The 15,657-nt window shown below is 46.4% G+C and overlaps 1 protein-coding gene across 1 annotated transcript; it reads right to left on the minus strand.

Moving 5' to 3' along the window:
• Positions 1-1,126: 1,126 nt before the first annotated feature.
• On the minus strand, positions 1,127-3,787 carry LOC128431129 (SLIT and NTRK-like protein 5). The gene has a single exon (XM_053417353.1). It carries the CDS (start codon positions 3,752-3,754, stop codon positions 1,127-1,129), a length of 2,628 nt encoding a protein of 875 aa, XP_053273328.1. The 5' UTR covers positions 3,755-3,787.
• Between the last annotated feature and the right edge of the window lie 11,870 nt (positions 3,788-15,657).

Genomic DNA, 15,657 nt, shown 5'->3' on the forward strand with positions numbered 1-15,657 from the left:
GGTTCCGCCATCATATCAACCAGCCACAGCTTCAATGTTCCCCATGAGCACATTATGTGAACCTGACATCATGTTTTATTCGATGACAATAACATAGTTTGGTCAATATAGTGCAATAAGTGCAAAGCAATCAAAACAAACTAAACTCGATAAGGGATAGAGAATCTGCGGACGCTTGTATAAAAATAGGTGTTACATTGATTAAAATATCAGTATTACACAACATAATTAATACTTTGAAATATCCTTTATGAATTTTGCTTTTGATAACATATCAACTCTACATATTGAAAATGAATACCCATATTCATTTTTAATATAATTATCTCCTTTATGAGACTCATTTAAAGGCTTGCTCGCCTTCCAATTCCAAAAAGTGCAGAAAGCATACAAAGACACTTTTTTTTATCATCTTCTTCAAATGAGGCAGTCCTTTTTCTTTTTTTTTTCTTCTTTTCTTTTTTTTCTTAACATTGGGGGTGTGCCACTTTTCAAAATAAGCCACTTTTACAATGCAGAGCTACAGTAAATGAAACTACAAACATAAGCTTTTTCCAGAGGATCATGGAGAATGATGACACAGGTAATATTGATGTAGAATCAAAAGTTTTGAAAAGACATGGCAGATTATATCAATAAATACTTACTTACAGTCCTACAGCAGAAAATAGTCCTACACAGTTCTCGATGATCTGCTGTACAGTGTTTTTTTGTCCGGGGGTGATTTTTTATAAACATTTTTTTTTCCATTCCATCTGATTCACAATAAACCGTATGCATGGTTATATTCCTGAAAATGAAATTGGGGTAAGATTTACCTGTACACTTACATTTCTGTGTGTTATTTCGATCTTCACCATAGAAAAATAGATTTTTGCATCATCAGTTAAGCGGAGCAACTGTGTTCAATCCGTGTTTCGGAAAGCTGTATCCGTTTTTCCTGTAATGTCACGTTTCGGAAATAAGAATAAGATTGTTCGGCACACCCCGTTTTTTTGTGGTTGTTTCAAACTCCATTTCGCCTTCCCTTGTTTGTGTCGTGCCAAGGCACCCCTATAAACCGAGCCACTGTTTCAAGGAGGGTCACGAGAGATAAAATGCTTCGTTACATTAATGACTCGGCTGCTCAGAACTGGCTGAAGGTGGTCTGTTTCTCAAGAACTTCGAGGTAATCGGGCTCAGACTGCAGTTTAGCTTTTAGCTCCAAATACTCATTCCTATTGGGCTCGACATAGACAGTACTGGGTGCCGTGCCGTAGAGCACCGTTTCTCTTATCCTCTCCGGGTGCAAGAACTGACGCCTGACATCGAAATTGGGGTTGTACGTGTACGACACCGGCCCCGTGTACTTGAACTCTAAATTGGCGCCCGCGGGGAGGGACGGGATGGACTGGTGGGGCGACTGCTTATCCGTCTCCAGGATGCCCCGGAAGAAATGGTCCGCATCCTGGACGGGGGAGGGGTTGTCACGGGGCTCGATGGTGCTGACGCTGTACGTCGGGCTCCTCATCGTGCCGCTGTCCCTCTCGTCGTCCGCGGTACTCCTGTATGTGACCTTGAGCTCGTGGAGGTCGCGGTAATCCTCCACTGTGTTTCCCTCCCGTGACCTGTAGATGGGGTTTTTGCACATGTGGCCCATGGGGTGGGGGATGTACTCGTAGACGTGACTGGCCGGGGCCTTGACTTTCGGGCAAGAGCGGTTGCTGTAGAGGCTGTACTGCAAGTTGAAAGAGCTGACGTCCGAATTGTTGGTGCTGGTGCGGTCGCTCTGTGACTTTTTGCGCTTTTTCATCACCACGACAAACAGCCCCGCAGCCACGAAGACGGACATGATGAAGACAAGCAGGAGGCTGAGGATGAGGACAGAGAGGGGGACAGTGCTGCTCGGGGTGTTGAACTTCTGCGGGGCCGCCGTGGTCACGACCCGGTCGTCCATGGGCTCGTCCGTCGGGGTACTCGATGAGACGTAGGCATCCGAGTAGTCCGGGCAGAGCTGCTCCGACTGGATGGAGCGCAGGTCCATTGCGGTGTGGCGCTTGGGTGACTCGCACACGACCTCGTTGACCACCGTGCCGGCGCTGAGCTGCTCCAGCCATATCTTCATCCCCACTATGTCACAGGAGCAGTCCCAGGGATTTTCAAACAGGTCTATCTGCAACAGCAGCTTCAGCTGATCCAGCACCCCACTCACGGGCAGGTTTTGGAAATGGTTGTTACGCAGATTCAGCCGAGACAGAGAGAGGCTGGAAAAGATGCCCACAGGTAAGGTTTTCAGGAGGTTGTTGTTGAGGAAAAGCAGCTGGAGATTAGGGAGGTAGCGGAAAGCGCCCTCGTCCAGCTCCTTGATTTTGTTGTACTCTAAATAAAGATACTGCAAGTTCTGCAAACCAAAAAACATTTCTCCTGTAAGTCTGTCCATGAGATTACCATTCAAATACAGCCTACGCAGGTTGGTTAAATCCCCAAAAGCCCGGTCGTGGATCTGTGTTATCCTGTTGTTTCCCAGGTGAAGCAAATCCAATCCAGTGGCATCGACAAAATCGGATCGCCGCACCACGGGGATGTAATTTCCAGTGAGATACATTTTTTTGGGATTGTATGGCTTGGGTTTTAGATCTGAAATGCTTTCAATCTTTCTCTCTTGGCAGTTGACATTTAGCCCAATTTCAGATATCTGCAGATTACATGTGCAGGTGGTGGGGCAGTCCAAAGGCACAGGAGATTTGGTCTGAAAAGCAATGATGGGGCCATAGTTGTGAGGGTTGCCGCCGGATAATCGGGACGTGGGCTTTACCCTAGTTCTGTTGAATTGTCGCGTGCCCTTGGTGGGCCTGGAGGAGGACCGAAAAACAGCCGAGGAGGTGGCGGAGGCGGTGACGGCAGCAGGTGTGGTCTGGTAATATCCATTAGTGCTGCTAGGGGGCGCCGGCCGGGCCGTGTCCTCCGGGGGTCTCCTCGGGCAGAGCTCCTGCTTCGACACCTCATCCAGGTCCCTGCCGTGGAGCCTGAACGGCGTCTCGCACACCACCTCCCCCACCAGGGCCGTGTATGCTATACTCTCCAGCCAGGCCTTCAGGGCGATGAGCTCGCAGGAGCAATTCCACGGGTTCTCCTCCAGCTGTAATTCCACCACTTTGTCCATGTGCTCCAGGAGGCCGATGTAGGGGAACATTTTTAACCGGTTTCCCCTCAGGTCCAAGTGTGTCAGGGGAACATTCCGAAAGATGTTCACAGGCAGGGAAAAGAGCAGGTTGTCGTTCAGGATCATAACTGTCAGTTGGTGCAGTCTGCTCAAGGCATTGGGATCTATGTTGGTGATATAATTGTAATCAATCTGTAGGTATTCCAAACTCTCCAGTCCTGCCAAGGTGTCGTCCCGAAGGATTTCGATCTTGTTGTTATTCAGGTGCAACCTTTTTAATCCCTGGAGCCCGTTGAAGGCGCCGGACTCCACCTCCGAGATGTCGTTGTTCCCCAGGTGCAGGATGGTCACCCCGGTGTAGTTGATGAAGTCGTTGACCGACAGCTTCTTCAGGAGGTTCCCTGTCAGCAGGAGGTGGTACATGGAGAAACGGACGGGGCTGATCTCCGTCAGTCGGATGATCCCCCGGTTCTCGCAGCTCACCGTCAGGATCCCTTCCTTCTCCTCGCACGTGCACAGGCTTCGACAGATCTCCCCATAATTGTCATACATCTCAACCAGCCTCAGAGATGATGCAATCAGAAGGATTATTTTTAGGATCCAGATATGCATTTTTCCTGGGAGAGGGTGCCCCAGCTCACTCAAGTGCGGTGCCAATGTGAGGAGTCATCTGAGGAAGGGGGAAAGAAAAGGACGGGTTCTGTTTTACATGGAGCATTTGAATTGCATATGTGAAAACATGTATTTACAAAAATGCATATAGAAGGAAATCAACCCCCACAGGAGCCGAATCCCTGAAGAACAAACACAAGACATTCATAACAAACACGGAGGCAAAGACAAGTGGGCCTATAGTTGTGTGTTCGTTATGCAGATGTGCTATGTCGGCATCCTTTCGGTTCGTGACGGTGTCAGAAAACAAGTGACCCAGATGTTTTTTTTATTTTTTTTTTATACAATCGCGCACCTAAACGATAATATAATCCAGTTGATAAAACAACTCCCCGCGGTGTGATGGCCACTGCGCATTTTGATAGCTCGCCTGAATTCCAATTCATCTCGGGAGGAAGAAGAAGAAAAAAAAAAAGCTTCGCCATCCACCGTGTGCAGACTAACAGATCTGCTCTTTCCTAATGCAATCTCTTGAGAATTCCCCCAAAACACACACACACACACACAAAAAATCAGAAGCCTCACTATCAAGATATCTCGACGCACATCGCTTTGCGTAAACGGATGATGTGGCGTCTCGTTGTTTCTTCGCGATTGAATCTTTTTTGTTCCCACTCAAACTGACATTCAAATCCGGGAGATGAACTCCTCAGTCTCCTGCCCACAAAGATCTCTCACTCACCCCGCAGAGCCGACGACTTGGTAACAGTGGGGAAACTGTCGGATCCCGTTTCTCCAGCTCCGTCCAAACAACATAAGGACGGGGGTGGTGATGGTGGTGGTGGTGGTGAGGGGGATCTATTCCCATGCTATGGTTAAAATAATCCTAGGTGAAAGAAAAACGCCGGTTCTCACTAACGAGTCGGCTGCGAGAAGGCAGCCGGTGCACATCTTAAATCCGGCCTGCGATAGAAAACACATATATGTGAAAACCAGCCTGTACAAGGCGACAGTCGCAGCCCTTCTTCTGCCCACGGGTTGGAGAGAAAGATAAGAGAGGAGTTGATCAGAGGCGAATAAGCAAGTGTGGGTGATCTAATGGCGGGTCTCAGATCGAAAAATGCATTCTGAGACGGAGTAAATAGTTCCATAATCAAGTATTCTGTATGGCATCTGCTATATAAAAGGTTACAGATAGTCGCCCCCCCCCCCCTCTCTCTCTCTCTCCTTCGCCTCTCTCTGTCCGCGAGAGACGCGTGAGCGCGCATGCACACACACACACACACACACATGCACACAAACACACGCACACACGCACACACACACACACACACAGACACATGCACATTCGGTCCGTTTCTTAAAAAGAACACAAAAGCCTACACACATCGACCCACTAAATCTACCCAAATGCGCGCTCGTACGAACATGCAAAGATATGCTGCCCATGCATGGGCTGGTCATGTCTACCCCCCCCCCCCCCCTTCTCATTCGTTATCGTGTCTTACATTTGAGTTTAGTATCACCACCTCAAGAAATGCCCTTCGCCTGTGCCTGCGACGGAGACGGCTCGAAAGCGCAGTGGCGGTGGGTGCTATGATTCGGAGCGAGTGGGAACTGTGGTGATGTATTTGCGGGCATAGACACGCAGGCTCCGCGGGGCTGGTTACGGCCACAGCAGCCGCAGACACGTCGCTCGACAGCATCTTGTAAAAAAAAAAAAAAAAACTCAAAAAATCTGGATCAACTTTGCGCCTGGCGAGAAAACTGTGATTTCAGCACCACGGAGAGCTCCCCGTCAAAATAACGTGATGTAAGCGGGTGAACGGCGATTTCAGTACCGCGGACAGATCCCGCTCTAATAAATATGTTAAAGCATGTAATGTCGACAAGAGACAGAAGAGAGAGGGAAAGAGATAGAGAGATAGAGAGATGGATAGAGAGAGAGAGAAAAGCAGTGTCCTCTTACCGTGTTGATCCCGGTGAACGCCAAAGCATCCCGAAAATCACGGCTGTTGCCCCTTCTCTTCCCTCCAGCCTCTGTGGAAACATGGGTTTCGTGGTTCCACCTTGCGTCAGGCGTCGGGAAATAAAATAAGAATGATAGAAAAAAAAAAAGAATAAGAAAAAAAAAAAGAATCCTCAAAGTCAAGTCTCCTCTGCGTTTAGCTCCATGGATCGGGCATCGGCGGGCGCATGAACGCGGGTCTCGCTCACGCCGAGAACGTGACGGCAGAAGGGGGCTCCCGTGTTCGTCCGGCGGCGGCCGAAATTAGCAGTGTCATGTCGGAGGAGAGAGCCGCGGCCAAAGTTCGCAAACGCGTCGTAATCCCACATCAGACGCGTCCTGCCGCATGCATTTTAACTGTGACTTTCATCCATGCGCACTGGCGGGAGCGCGGAGGAGAAGGGAGGCACGGATATTCCCCCCCCTCGTCCGTGTGCCAGTGGTGCGGCTGGTACCAGTTAATGTTCAGATCTGCCCAAGGTCTCTGTTTTATTTCGGCTGCCAGACACATCGACCGCACATCGGTGGCTCAGCGTTCCTCCGGCTTTTTCTCCTGCACCTTCGGACGCGAGCATCCGATCCGCCGTCTCCAGTCCCGCATGGGTCACGAGATATCCCGCGTATGTGCACACACAACGCGCAACACACAATCTTTATCGCCCGCCCCCACCACCACCACCACCACCGTTTCAACTAGTGGAACTTGATCTGGGTTGCTGCAAACCAGCGCATCCCCTACAGCGATGGACGTATCATGACACAATTACCATCGTACGACAGCAGAAATCACTCGTGGGAAAAAGACGCATAAATCCCCCGATCGCTGCACTGTCTCGGCGCAGAAATGAAAAGCAGTTTAATGCGTGCAATGGTCTTTAAGGGGGTATGGTAATGTGGAGGCGGTGGGCTTGGGTAGGAGGAGGAGGAGGAGGAGGCGGAGGAGGAGGAGGCGGAGAGGGAGGGGAGGTGGGGAAGAGAAAAGAATAAGGGAGGCTGGATGTGGACCCGTAGAGGGCAGCACAATGATGAAAAAAGGCATCTTGGCCGCCTCGCATGATTCAGGCTCCTCCGTGTGCGTCAGTGGATTTGAATTCAACAGCAACAACCATTAGATTTGTCACTCAACATCTTCCCCCCCCCCCCCTCCACACACGTTTGAAAGCCACAACTGGACAGGACAAGCTTCCCCTCCCCTTAACACCGGCAGTGCTCATCCAGGAGCCTTTTGATTTCCTCAGGGAGAGAAGGGGGAAACAGACGTATATATATTGGCCCGACACTCATCCCGGATCTATCATGTCTCTTCATTATCCCGTCTGGGAAAGATAGTCCTCCAGACAAGCCGGCTGGAAGACATTTTTCCTATTAGCGCATTGTTTGCATTCCCCCTCCCTCATAAAATGTTTGAGCTCCTGCTATGACAATGTGCGCTGTGGAAACACAAAAATAATCATTCCGTGTATCTTTGTTGCTCAAAGATGACCTTCGATCTACTTTGGGATTAAAGTTGCATCACACAAATAAGGTCAGGCCAAACGTTCATTTATATACCTTAAATCTCTTTATGGACGCTTCAAAGTGCAAAGATTAAGCCTATAGACCAAGGAGGCACATTATTTAAAAAGATCTGCATTGAAAGAAATGAATTGACTGTAGGATTAGGCGTAATCCAGTTTTCGCTGCGTTTTAGCCTCCTAATGCTGCCATGTAGCTGCAGGCGCTCTGTATTTTTACCAAATCGTGGCTTATCTGGCCCCCCCGTTGAAAGAGCGAGTCAAGCCAAAGCCACAGCTGCCCTCTTACCCTCTTTGCTGTGGGACAAGGAAACTTTAGAAGCCCTCGACTAAAGCCCGAAACAGCAAATCGAATTAAATCCAGCACATGGTGGACCGCCATGTCCAAAGAGATTTCCCACTTAGTCAGTATTGTGTGGTAATAAGTCAAATCTTAGGCTCTCTTTAGCATGCAGGGAGCGGCAGTAAGCAGATGTGGCATCCGTGCCGCCCTCCCCCGGAAATTAACCGTGCAGTTGCATTGAATTATCTTAAAGTCTCTCGCTCTGTAATCGTATTAACAGTGGGCTATCCTGTGGGACAAATCGGTATCTGTGGAACCCCCGGCTGGAATACAAAATCCAGCCGGGGGAGGAGAATATGGCTGGTTCCCCTGAGAGGCATCGAGGCATCAAAGAGGAGAGAGTAGCTGTCCGAACTCATTTGGTGCCTTAAAAGACTCCGCGGAGTGCCGATGTGACAGGTAGACGCCCCTTAATAGAGTAAAAACCTGCATGGTGACAGCCGGGTCGTGTTTGTGCAAAGGTTTATAGATATAACTTTGGTTTGTCAAAGTTCTTTACACTGTTGTGTGTGTGTGTGTGTGTGTCTGGGGGAGTGTTTCCCATATGAAGCCACGCGCATGCATGTGCACATAAATTGGAGGTTTCTGTGCATGAACATGAAGCTGCCCTTCGCAAAGGCTAATGGGTTCAATCAAACATGAAAGATATTCCCCCAGATTAGCTGCATAGAACACATAAAATTATAATATATAATAGGCGATATATATATATAATTTGGGGGGGAAATGTTCTGGGTATTAATTGGCAATGAAAATTCATATTAAGATTAAGATTAAGATGCATTTATTAGTCCCAAACACATGCACAGACATGCACAGGCACACTCATGCAGGTAGGGAAATGTAACCTCTGCTTTTGACCCATCTGGTGCAGGACACACAGAGCAGTGAGCGACCATGTACGGCGCCCGGGGAGCAGATGTTGGGGGAGTAAGGTGCCTTGCTCAGGGGCACTAGACAGGGTAGGGAGAATCCTCTTTGATTACTTTTTTTTTATTGTTTCTCCGTGGAGTCGAACCAGAGACCTTTTCTGCCACTAGTCCACCGCCTATTATATTTAAGGGAGTTGAACTTTTACCTCTCGCCTGAAGCACACTGGTGATGAGAAATGTCTCATGCTCATCAGAATAACAGCTATTATTATGTTATTCAGAAGGAGAGAACGTATTTATTTATTCATCAGTGAGTGAATGAACAAAAAAACAAGAAAACACATTTGACAATGAGGTTTTTAACACTTCTAACAGCAACATCTTCTCGACAATATCTTCTCCAAACATTGCGGTTTCCGCCCCCTGCTCCGAGAGCATCATGGGTAATGTAGTGCTTTAATTACCATTACAACATCTGGCCCTTTACATTATTGCTGGTGCTTCACAAATTAAACATTCAACAGTAGTTCAATCAGGTGACGTCACAACATCATCTTATAGAGTTGGAAACCTGTGATCCGTGCCAGCCTGTCTAGCGTGTTCTCCTAGCTCTCCAGTGTAGTTTCTAGCTTCCCTGCCTGATTCCTGTTCTGCTCTGCCTTCTGTGAATCCTGGATTCCCTTTTTTTCCCTGCTCCCTATTGAATTTGTTTGCCCTCGTTGACTGTGTCTGCCTGGTTTTGACCCCTGCTCGTTTTCGTTAAAACCTGAACTCCTGCTACATCCAGACTGCTCAAGAGAGCTGAGTAGACGTACCGTGGCCGTAGCTGAGTTCATTTCTGGTTCCAGTTCATTTCTAAATGTCTTTGTAATGTCATCTGATGGGATGAACGTGTGCTGGCCCGGTGGCTTCATTTGGTAGCGTTGACATGGTAACTGCAGACGAGCACGACGAACCAGAACAAAAGGTTTTTATCCAGGTACCAGCACATCGTATGCTTTCCAGGAATTGATGAGTCATTCTTTTTCCCGTTCCTGTTCGAAACCGATAAGGACGTTTCGAAAGCGGGTCAGTCCAGTTTTGGGACTCAGCTGTCTGTGCTATCCAAAGGAATCGCCTTCTGGTAGACCGGCCATGAGCCAAAAGCAGGGAGCAGGGGAAATAATTAACGGCAAAAGAGAAAAGAAAAAAAACAACACATCTCAGCCGGGACATCTCAGCCAGTGATTCTTTTTTGAAATTAATTTGAAAAGGGTATATTTAGAATCCATCTTCCCGCATTTAATTGTACAGCTCTGCTTGATGAATCCAGTTCAGTGAGGGGCTTAGTGTGCCGCCTTGAGCTTGTCGCGAATAAAACAGGATAGATGTGTCTACCGGACCTTTACCCACACGTGTGATGAGCAGATTTACCCCAAATGAGGCACAGATTTTCTACAGCACCTATTTGTACTTAATATTGCTCCTAAATCTTACAATTTGGATGTATCATCATGCAGGAGGTGTATTGGAAACTCTCGCTGCCTTAATAATGGAAGGCAAATTATTTTGTCAGCACGGCCTGACATGCATTGTGCTATGATTAACTCGTGGGGTCTCATTTGGCTTGTGTGTGTCCAGAGGCCAATTGTGGTGCTGCTAGCAATTTCCGTCATAACCCGGTAGGTCTCCAACAGGTCTCCGGGGGGGGCAGGAGCCATTCGAAAGCGCTGATAATATGGAATTAGAAAAACAATTTTGGTTCGACAGCAGAATCCGACCGGCACATCTTTTTTTTTACCCCGGCTGTTAACGAGATGCGGGGAAGGATCGCGGTGAATTTTCTCTCGGAGAGAAATTGCTTTACATAAACAATGACTAAACCCTGGAAGCCTTGTTTGCCCCCCCCCCCCCCGTAATGAAATGAGGGCTGATGAGACAACGCGAGGATGGATCGGACTGGAGAGTGGAAGCGTTCTGTTGCTCGGCGCTGGTGTCACTCCACCAATCATTCCCCCTCAATTGATTTGGCCCTTGCGGTGCCACATTTAATGTGACTATCATAAAAGCCAATACAATACAGGGCTTATTAGCTGTGTTTCATTTTGACAACTCAATTAAACACGTACAAATAACTATCAACACTAATAATCTGTGACTTTTTATTCCCAGAATGCCTCCCTGCCCTGCTCCCCCCCCCCGCATTGTCAGATTTGTGATATATAGTTTAACAAAAAAAGGCCTAAGATATAAGCTTCCTGTTGCCGGCAATTTTTTCCACACGTGAAATAGATCTCTCTTGGACCTTGAGGTGGAAAGTCAGCGGGATCCCCCCCCCTTAGGCTTAATATTTCATGCCTTTCTGTCAGTGTAGGGATTCTGTTCACCTCCGACTCCTTTCTCAGCCAGGAAGAGAGGAATTCAAACAAAGAGAATTTAAGAGTTTCTAACACAAGTTGGACGTTTCCTTTATTGATACGTCAGGTATAATTCGTTGCAGTAAACTTATTGTGCTACATATAGAACACAGTAATGCCATTTTAAATATGCCTGTTGCCACGATCCATGAACCTTTCCCTTGGAACCTTGGAAGACAAATCCTGGATCTATACCCTAATGTGGATTTGCCCAAAATGAGATGGTTTCTTCCTTGACAATGGCCCCATCCTTTCCAAACTTTGTGTAAATCTGTCTAGTTGTTCTTTTCTGTAATCCTTTGCAAAATCAAACAAACCAATAAACCAAGAGGGGTGAAAGCATAACCACAGTGGGGATGTAGATAGATAGATAGATGGATACTTTATTAATCCCATAGGAAATTTAGATCATCCAGTAGTTTATACACTTCAACACATCACTGACATACATACATAAATCACATACAAAGAACATATTTACAGATACAGGAATGGAATGCAATAATGTGATTGTGTCAGTGTCCAGTAGGAAAGTGTTCTTGGGCTGCTGGAGTGGATAGTACAATAAAAAATTTAAAAATATATATATAAATATATAAGAATATGTAGTGGTAAAGTCTGTGCATGGGGCTAGTATAGCCAGTAAAGGGATGGACAGTGGGTTGGTATATAATAATGAGATGAGATGAGAAGAGAGGAGATGTGATGAATCAGAGACTTTACATTTATTTTGTTGGCAAAATACTTTGAAGGTGGGAAACAGGAGTACAAAAAACGTTTAATCTTGAAGACAATCTAAATAAAGCATGGCATAGAAACACATCTGTTTTTGCACGGGCCTAAACAAGCCCTACGTGAGTGATGGAGCCATGATCCCATTACAAAGGATACACTCCCTGCCCCTATGTAGTTTTTTTCCTTTCTCCCGCATCGACCATCGGCCATTTGCTTTTGTCATGACGCTACCTGTCGAAGGCATGGCCTCTAATCGAAAAAGCAACGCAGCAAAAGCCGGTGCATTCATCACAGCGGCGGATGATGTAGAGCTCTGGGTGTGATGCCCCCCCCGCCCCCAGCACCACCAACACCACCACAAAAAAACAGAGCGGGAGCACAGCTGCCGTGACAGCCATGATGGATGGTCAGGGCAGGCCGAGAGGGGTTGCGCAGGGAGCCCTCTTACCTTTTTTTTTTTAGTTCTTTTTTTTAAAACTGGTGAATCGGTAACATGCAAACTGAACCAGGGGGGGGGGCTTTAATGAAACGAGCCGCCCGACAACGCGATAAGTGCATCCTCACCGTGTGTCAGCCGAGTGGACGGGATTGATGTATTAGCTCAGGGAACAAATGAGGTGAACCGTAACCATCTCGGGTCTCCATTCATTTGACTGTAGCCAGCGGGCATGACGTCTTTTAAGGTTATGAGTGCACTTGTGGGTCTTGACGCACGGGCAAACAGGTATGTCTTTTGTCAAAGTTTAACTAACCAACCGGTCCGTTAATCATCCCTGTCGGGAATCGATCATTGAGAGAACTAAAATATATGTCAGTGCTTTTAAGATCCACTCTCACAGGCCGGGTACGAGGGGCCTGATGTGTATAAATGAGCTTTTAGGATTTAAGCATGCACAAAAAACTGCTGTGACCAGTTCCTTTATAAAGTTGCTGCACTGACAAACTGAGCAAGATGGGAAAACGGACACCGCGGAGTAAATGGTCGAGATTTAAGGGAAATTTGAATCCGAGCAAAGAAAGGATGTCACATCCTCCATGCAGACAAAACATTCTCGGTAAGTGGGAAGGCAACCTGGCCATGAAAGTCGAATGTGGGTAGAAATTGTTTCAGATTGTGGCTTGAATTCATCCATGTAGATAAACCCCCTTTAAAGGGGACTGGGAATAATTTCTACTGTCCGTCACTTCCCATATCTGAAAACCCTGTCAGTAAACCTGCTACACACACACACACAATTGGATAAATGAAAATTCTCCCAATCAAGTGCAAAGCTGCTTCGTGCAGAACCGTCTCAGTGGAAATCCAAAATGAGCACCACTTAGGGGGACTTCACAGTGGCCCTTCAGGTTGGACAAACAACAACAGGTAAAGGAAGTGGACGACAGGTCACGTGGATCTGTACAAGCTAGCAGGTTTGTTTTTTTCCTCCTCACATTTATCTGAGCAAGCTCTGAAAAGAGCTATTTTGGGCCTATTCACCTTCTTTTCTCTCGTTGCACTCACAAACAAGCGTCACTGTGCGGAGTGCAATGCGATAGGATTATTAGCTCCATTTAGTCATCAGAGCTGAACTTTCACCAATTTCAAATTAAAAATCACAGCTAGATCTTAATCTTTGAGCGAACAAGTCGGGGGAAGGGTGGAGGGGCGGGGTGAGGCTCACCGAGCCAATTAGGCGAGCGATAATGGATTTACAAGTCACCAGAGGAACCATTTGCCCTCTATTTAAAATAGTCAAGATAATTAAAGTATATTCAAAAGGGATCCGAATGAGAATATCAGTGTGTACGAATCAATTTAGCCAGCCGGCTTCTTCTATATTTGTCAAATCAATCAGGAAGTCGGGCCGGGTGACGGAGACGTCTCCCCCGTTTGCAGCTCCCCCCCCCGCCTCAGCGTGTCAAACCCCCCGTGCCGGTCTCACAGACAGTGGGAAGCACTGGAGGCTTCGCGGCAGCAAGTGAAGGTTGAGAGATTGCGCGGAAGCTGGGCAGGGCCTGACAGTCTGGGCACTGGATCAGTCAGTGGATTTGGGGGCTAGTGGCTGGTGGCTAAAGCTATCCCCTAGGTGCACTGACAGAGCAACTTGCCTCATACTGGAAGCGAGCTTGTGTGTGTGTGTTTTGTGTGTTTTGTGTGTGTGTGTGAGTCTCTCTATATATCTGGAATCAGGATTTGTCTAGCCTCTGGTGCACTCCCTGATGGCCTAGATGGAGAGTCAAAACAAGCCGAAGATGCCTATGGCCTAGAAAAACAGATTTCACACAGTCGGCGCGACACTGACAAGATTACATGAATGCTGCATTGTGTTAATACATCATTACATGATCAGCAGCATGTGGGAGATACCTGCATTACAGCTTTACCATCTTTCTTGTCGGCTCTCTCTCCTTTGGACGTGTAATTATTTACAGCACAACAGTCACGTAAAACAGAAAGGCATTATCTCGGTAGTTCCTGTGAATCTTTTACAAAGGTGGATGGGGCAAGGTCGAGTGAAAGAGAAAAGTCTGGAGGGAACGAGCGCAGACTGGTGGACGGCAGGGCAGGGGTGGAGCTGCGGTAGCCAATCGTGAATTAGTCTCAGCTGTCGATCATGACATTTCACCCCATTTTTTTATTGAATCGGATAGCTAACATGCAACATGGACATAAATATTTAGATATTCAATAAAGATTAAAAAAATTAACACAGGCTACCCCAGCAGCTAATATATAGATAGATAGATACTTTATTAATCCATTTGGAAATTTAGATCATCCAGTAGCTTGTACACTTAAACACATCACTGACATACATACATAAATCACATACGGAGAACACATTTACAGATACAGGAATGGAATGCAATGATGTGATTGTGTCAGTGTCCAGTAGGAAAGGGTTATTGTGCTGCTGGAGTGGATAGTACAATAATATATATATATATATATATATAAAAAAACAGAAAAATATATATATATAAATATATAAGAATATAGTGGTAAAGTCTGTGCATGGGGCTAGTATAGCCAGTAAAGGGATGGACAGTGGGTTGGCATATAATAATGAGATGAGAAGAGAAGAGTATAGAAGAGTAGAGAAGAGAGAGAAGAGAGATATATATATATATATACCGTTACATAATGTTTTGTGTGATTTGATAGGGCGTCATTTCTGTCAGCTTGAATCAGATTTGTGCGAGAAAATAGATGAATAAAAGAATAAAAATGAACGAGCAGTTTTAAATCAACACAAACTCCGCACACTTGTTTGTCTCTGCGTGAAAGTCAACAATCAATGTTCCTGATACAAAAAAAAACAGCTTAGCCCAAAAAGTAGACCAGTGTTCCACCTTATACTGTAGTCACAAGCAACACAAAAGATAACACTTGGCAACACAAAGGGGGGGTGGGTGGTTTGAGAAAAAGTGTTGATTTTATTTTTGGTCCTTTTTCTTAGGGGTGAGTCATACCATTAGCATAAACTTACTCTTTCCTCCCCCCCCTCTTTTGCGTCTCCACAGTCTCACTCCTCAAGAGGGACCTGTCACGCCGATAAGGGAGTAATGTGCATCATAAGTCAGCGTCAGCCTCAATCACTCAGGTGAGGGGAGATTGCGGCTCGTGTCGAGAGTTTGAATGTCACGTTAGCTGACATGTGGAGAGGAACGCAGCGAGTGTGTGTGTGTGTGTGTGTGTGTGTGTGTGTGTGCGTGCAAAAGAGGCAGAGAACTGGGGAGACCCCTGTGATACTTTCAAACAATGCTGATAGAAAGCGTGCATTATTTATAGCGGTGAGACGACAGGAGCCTTATCTGATGCAAACAGGAAATGTGTTACAGAGGAAGCATTTTTTTATTTTTTTTTTAATATATTCTTAGTCATTGCATCAAATATTAAAAGTCACCCAGAGTTAAGGTCACTGAAAAATAATGCCATGCTATTAGACTGATAAAAAGAAATTGCTCATTGCTATCATTTAGCCAAATGTATTGTTAATATAGTTTAATAGAGGCAGTTATTCTGAATCATTATATTCACACTACATAACC

Source organism: Pleuronectes platessa, chromosome 24 (genome assembly GCF_947347685.1).
Source record: "Pleuronectes platessa chromosome 24, fPlePla1.1, whole genome shotgun sequence".
In the NCBI taxonomy this organism is placed as follows: domain Eukaryota; kingdom Metazoa; phylum Chordata; class Actinopteri; order Pleuronectiformes; family Pleuronectidae; genus Pleuronectes; species Pleuronectes platessa.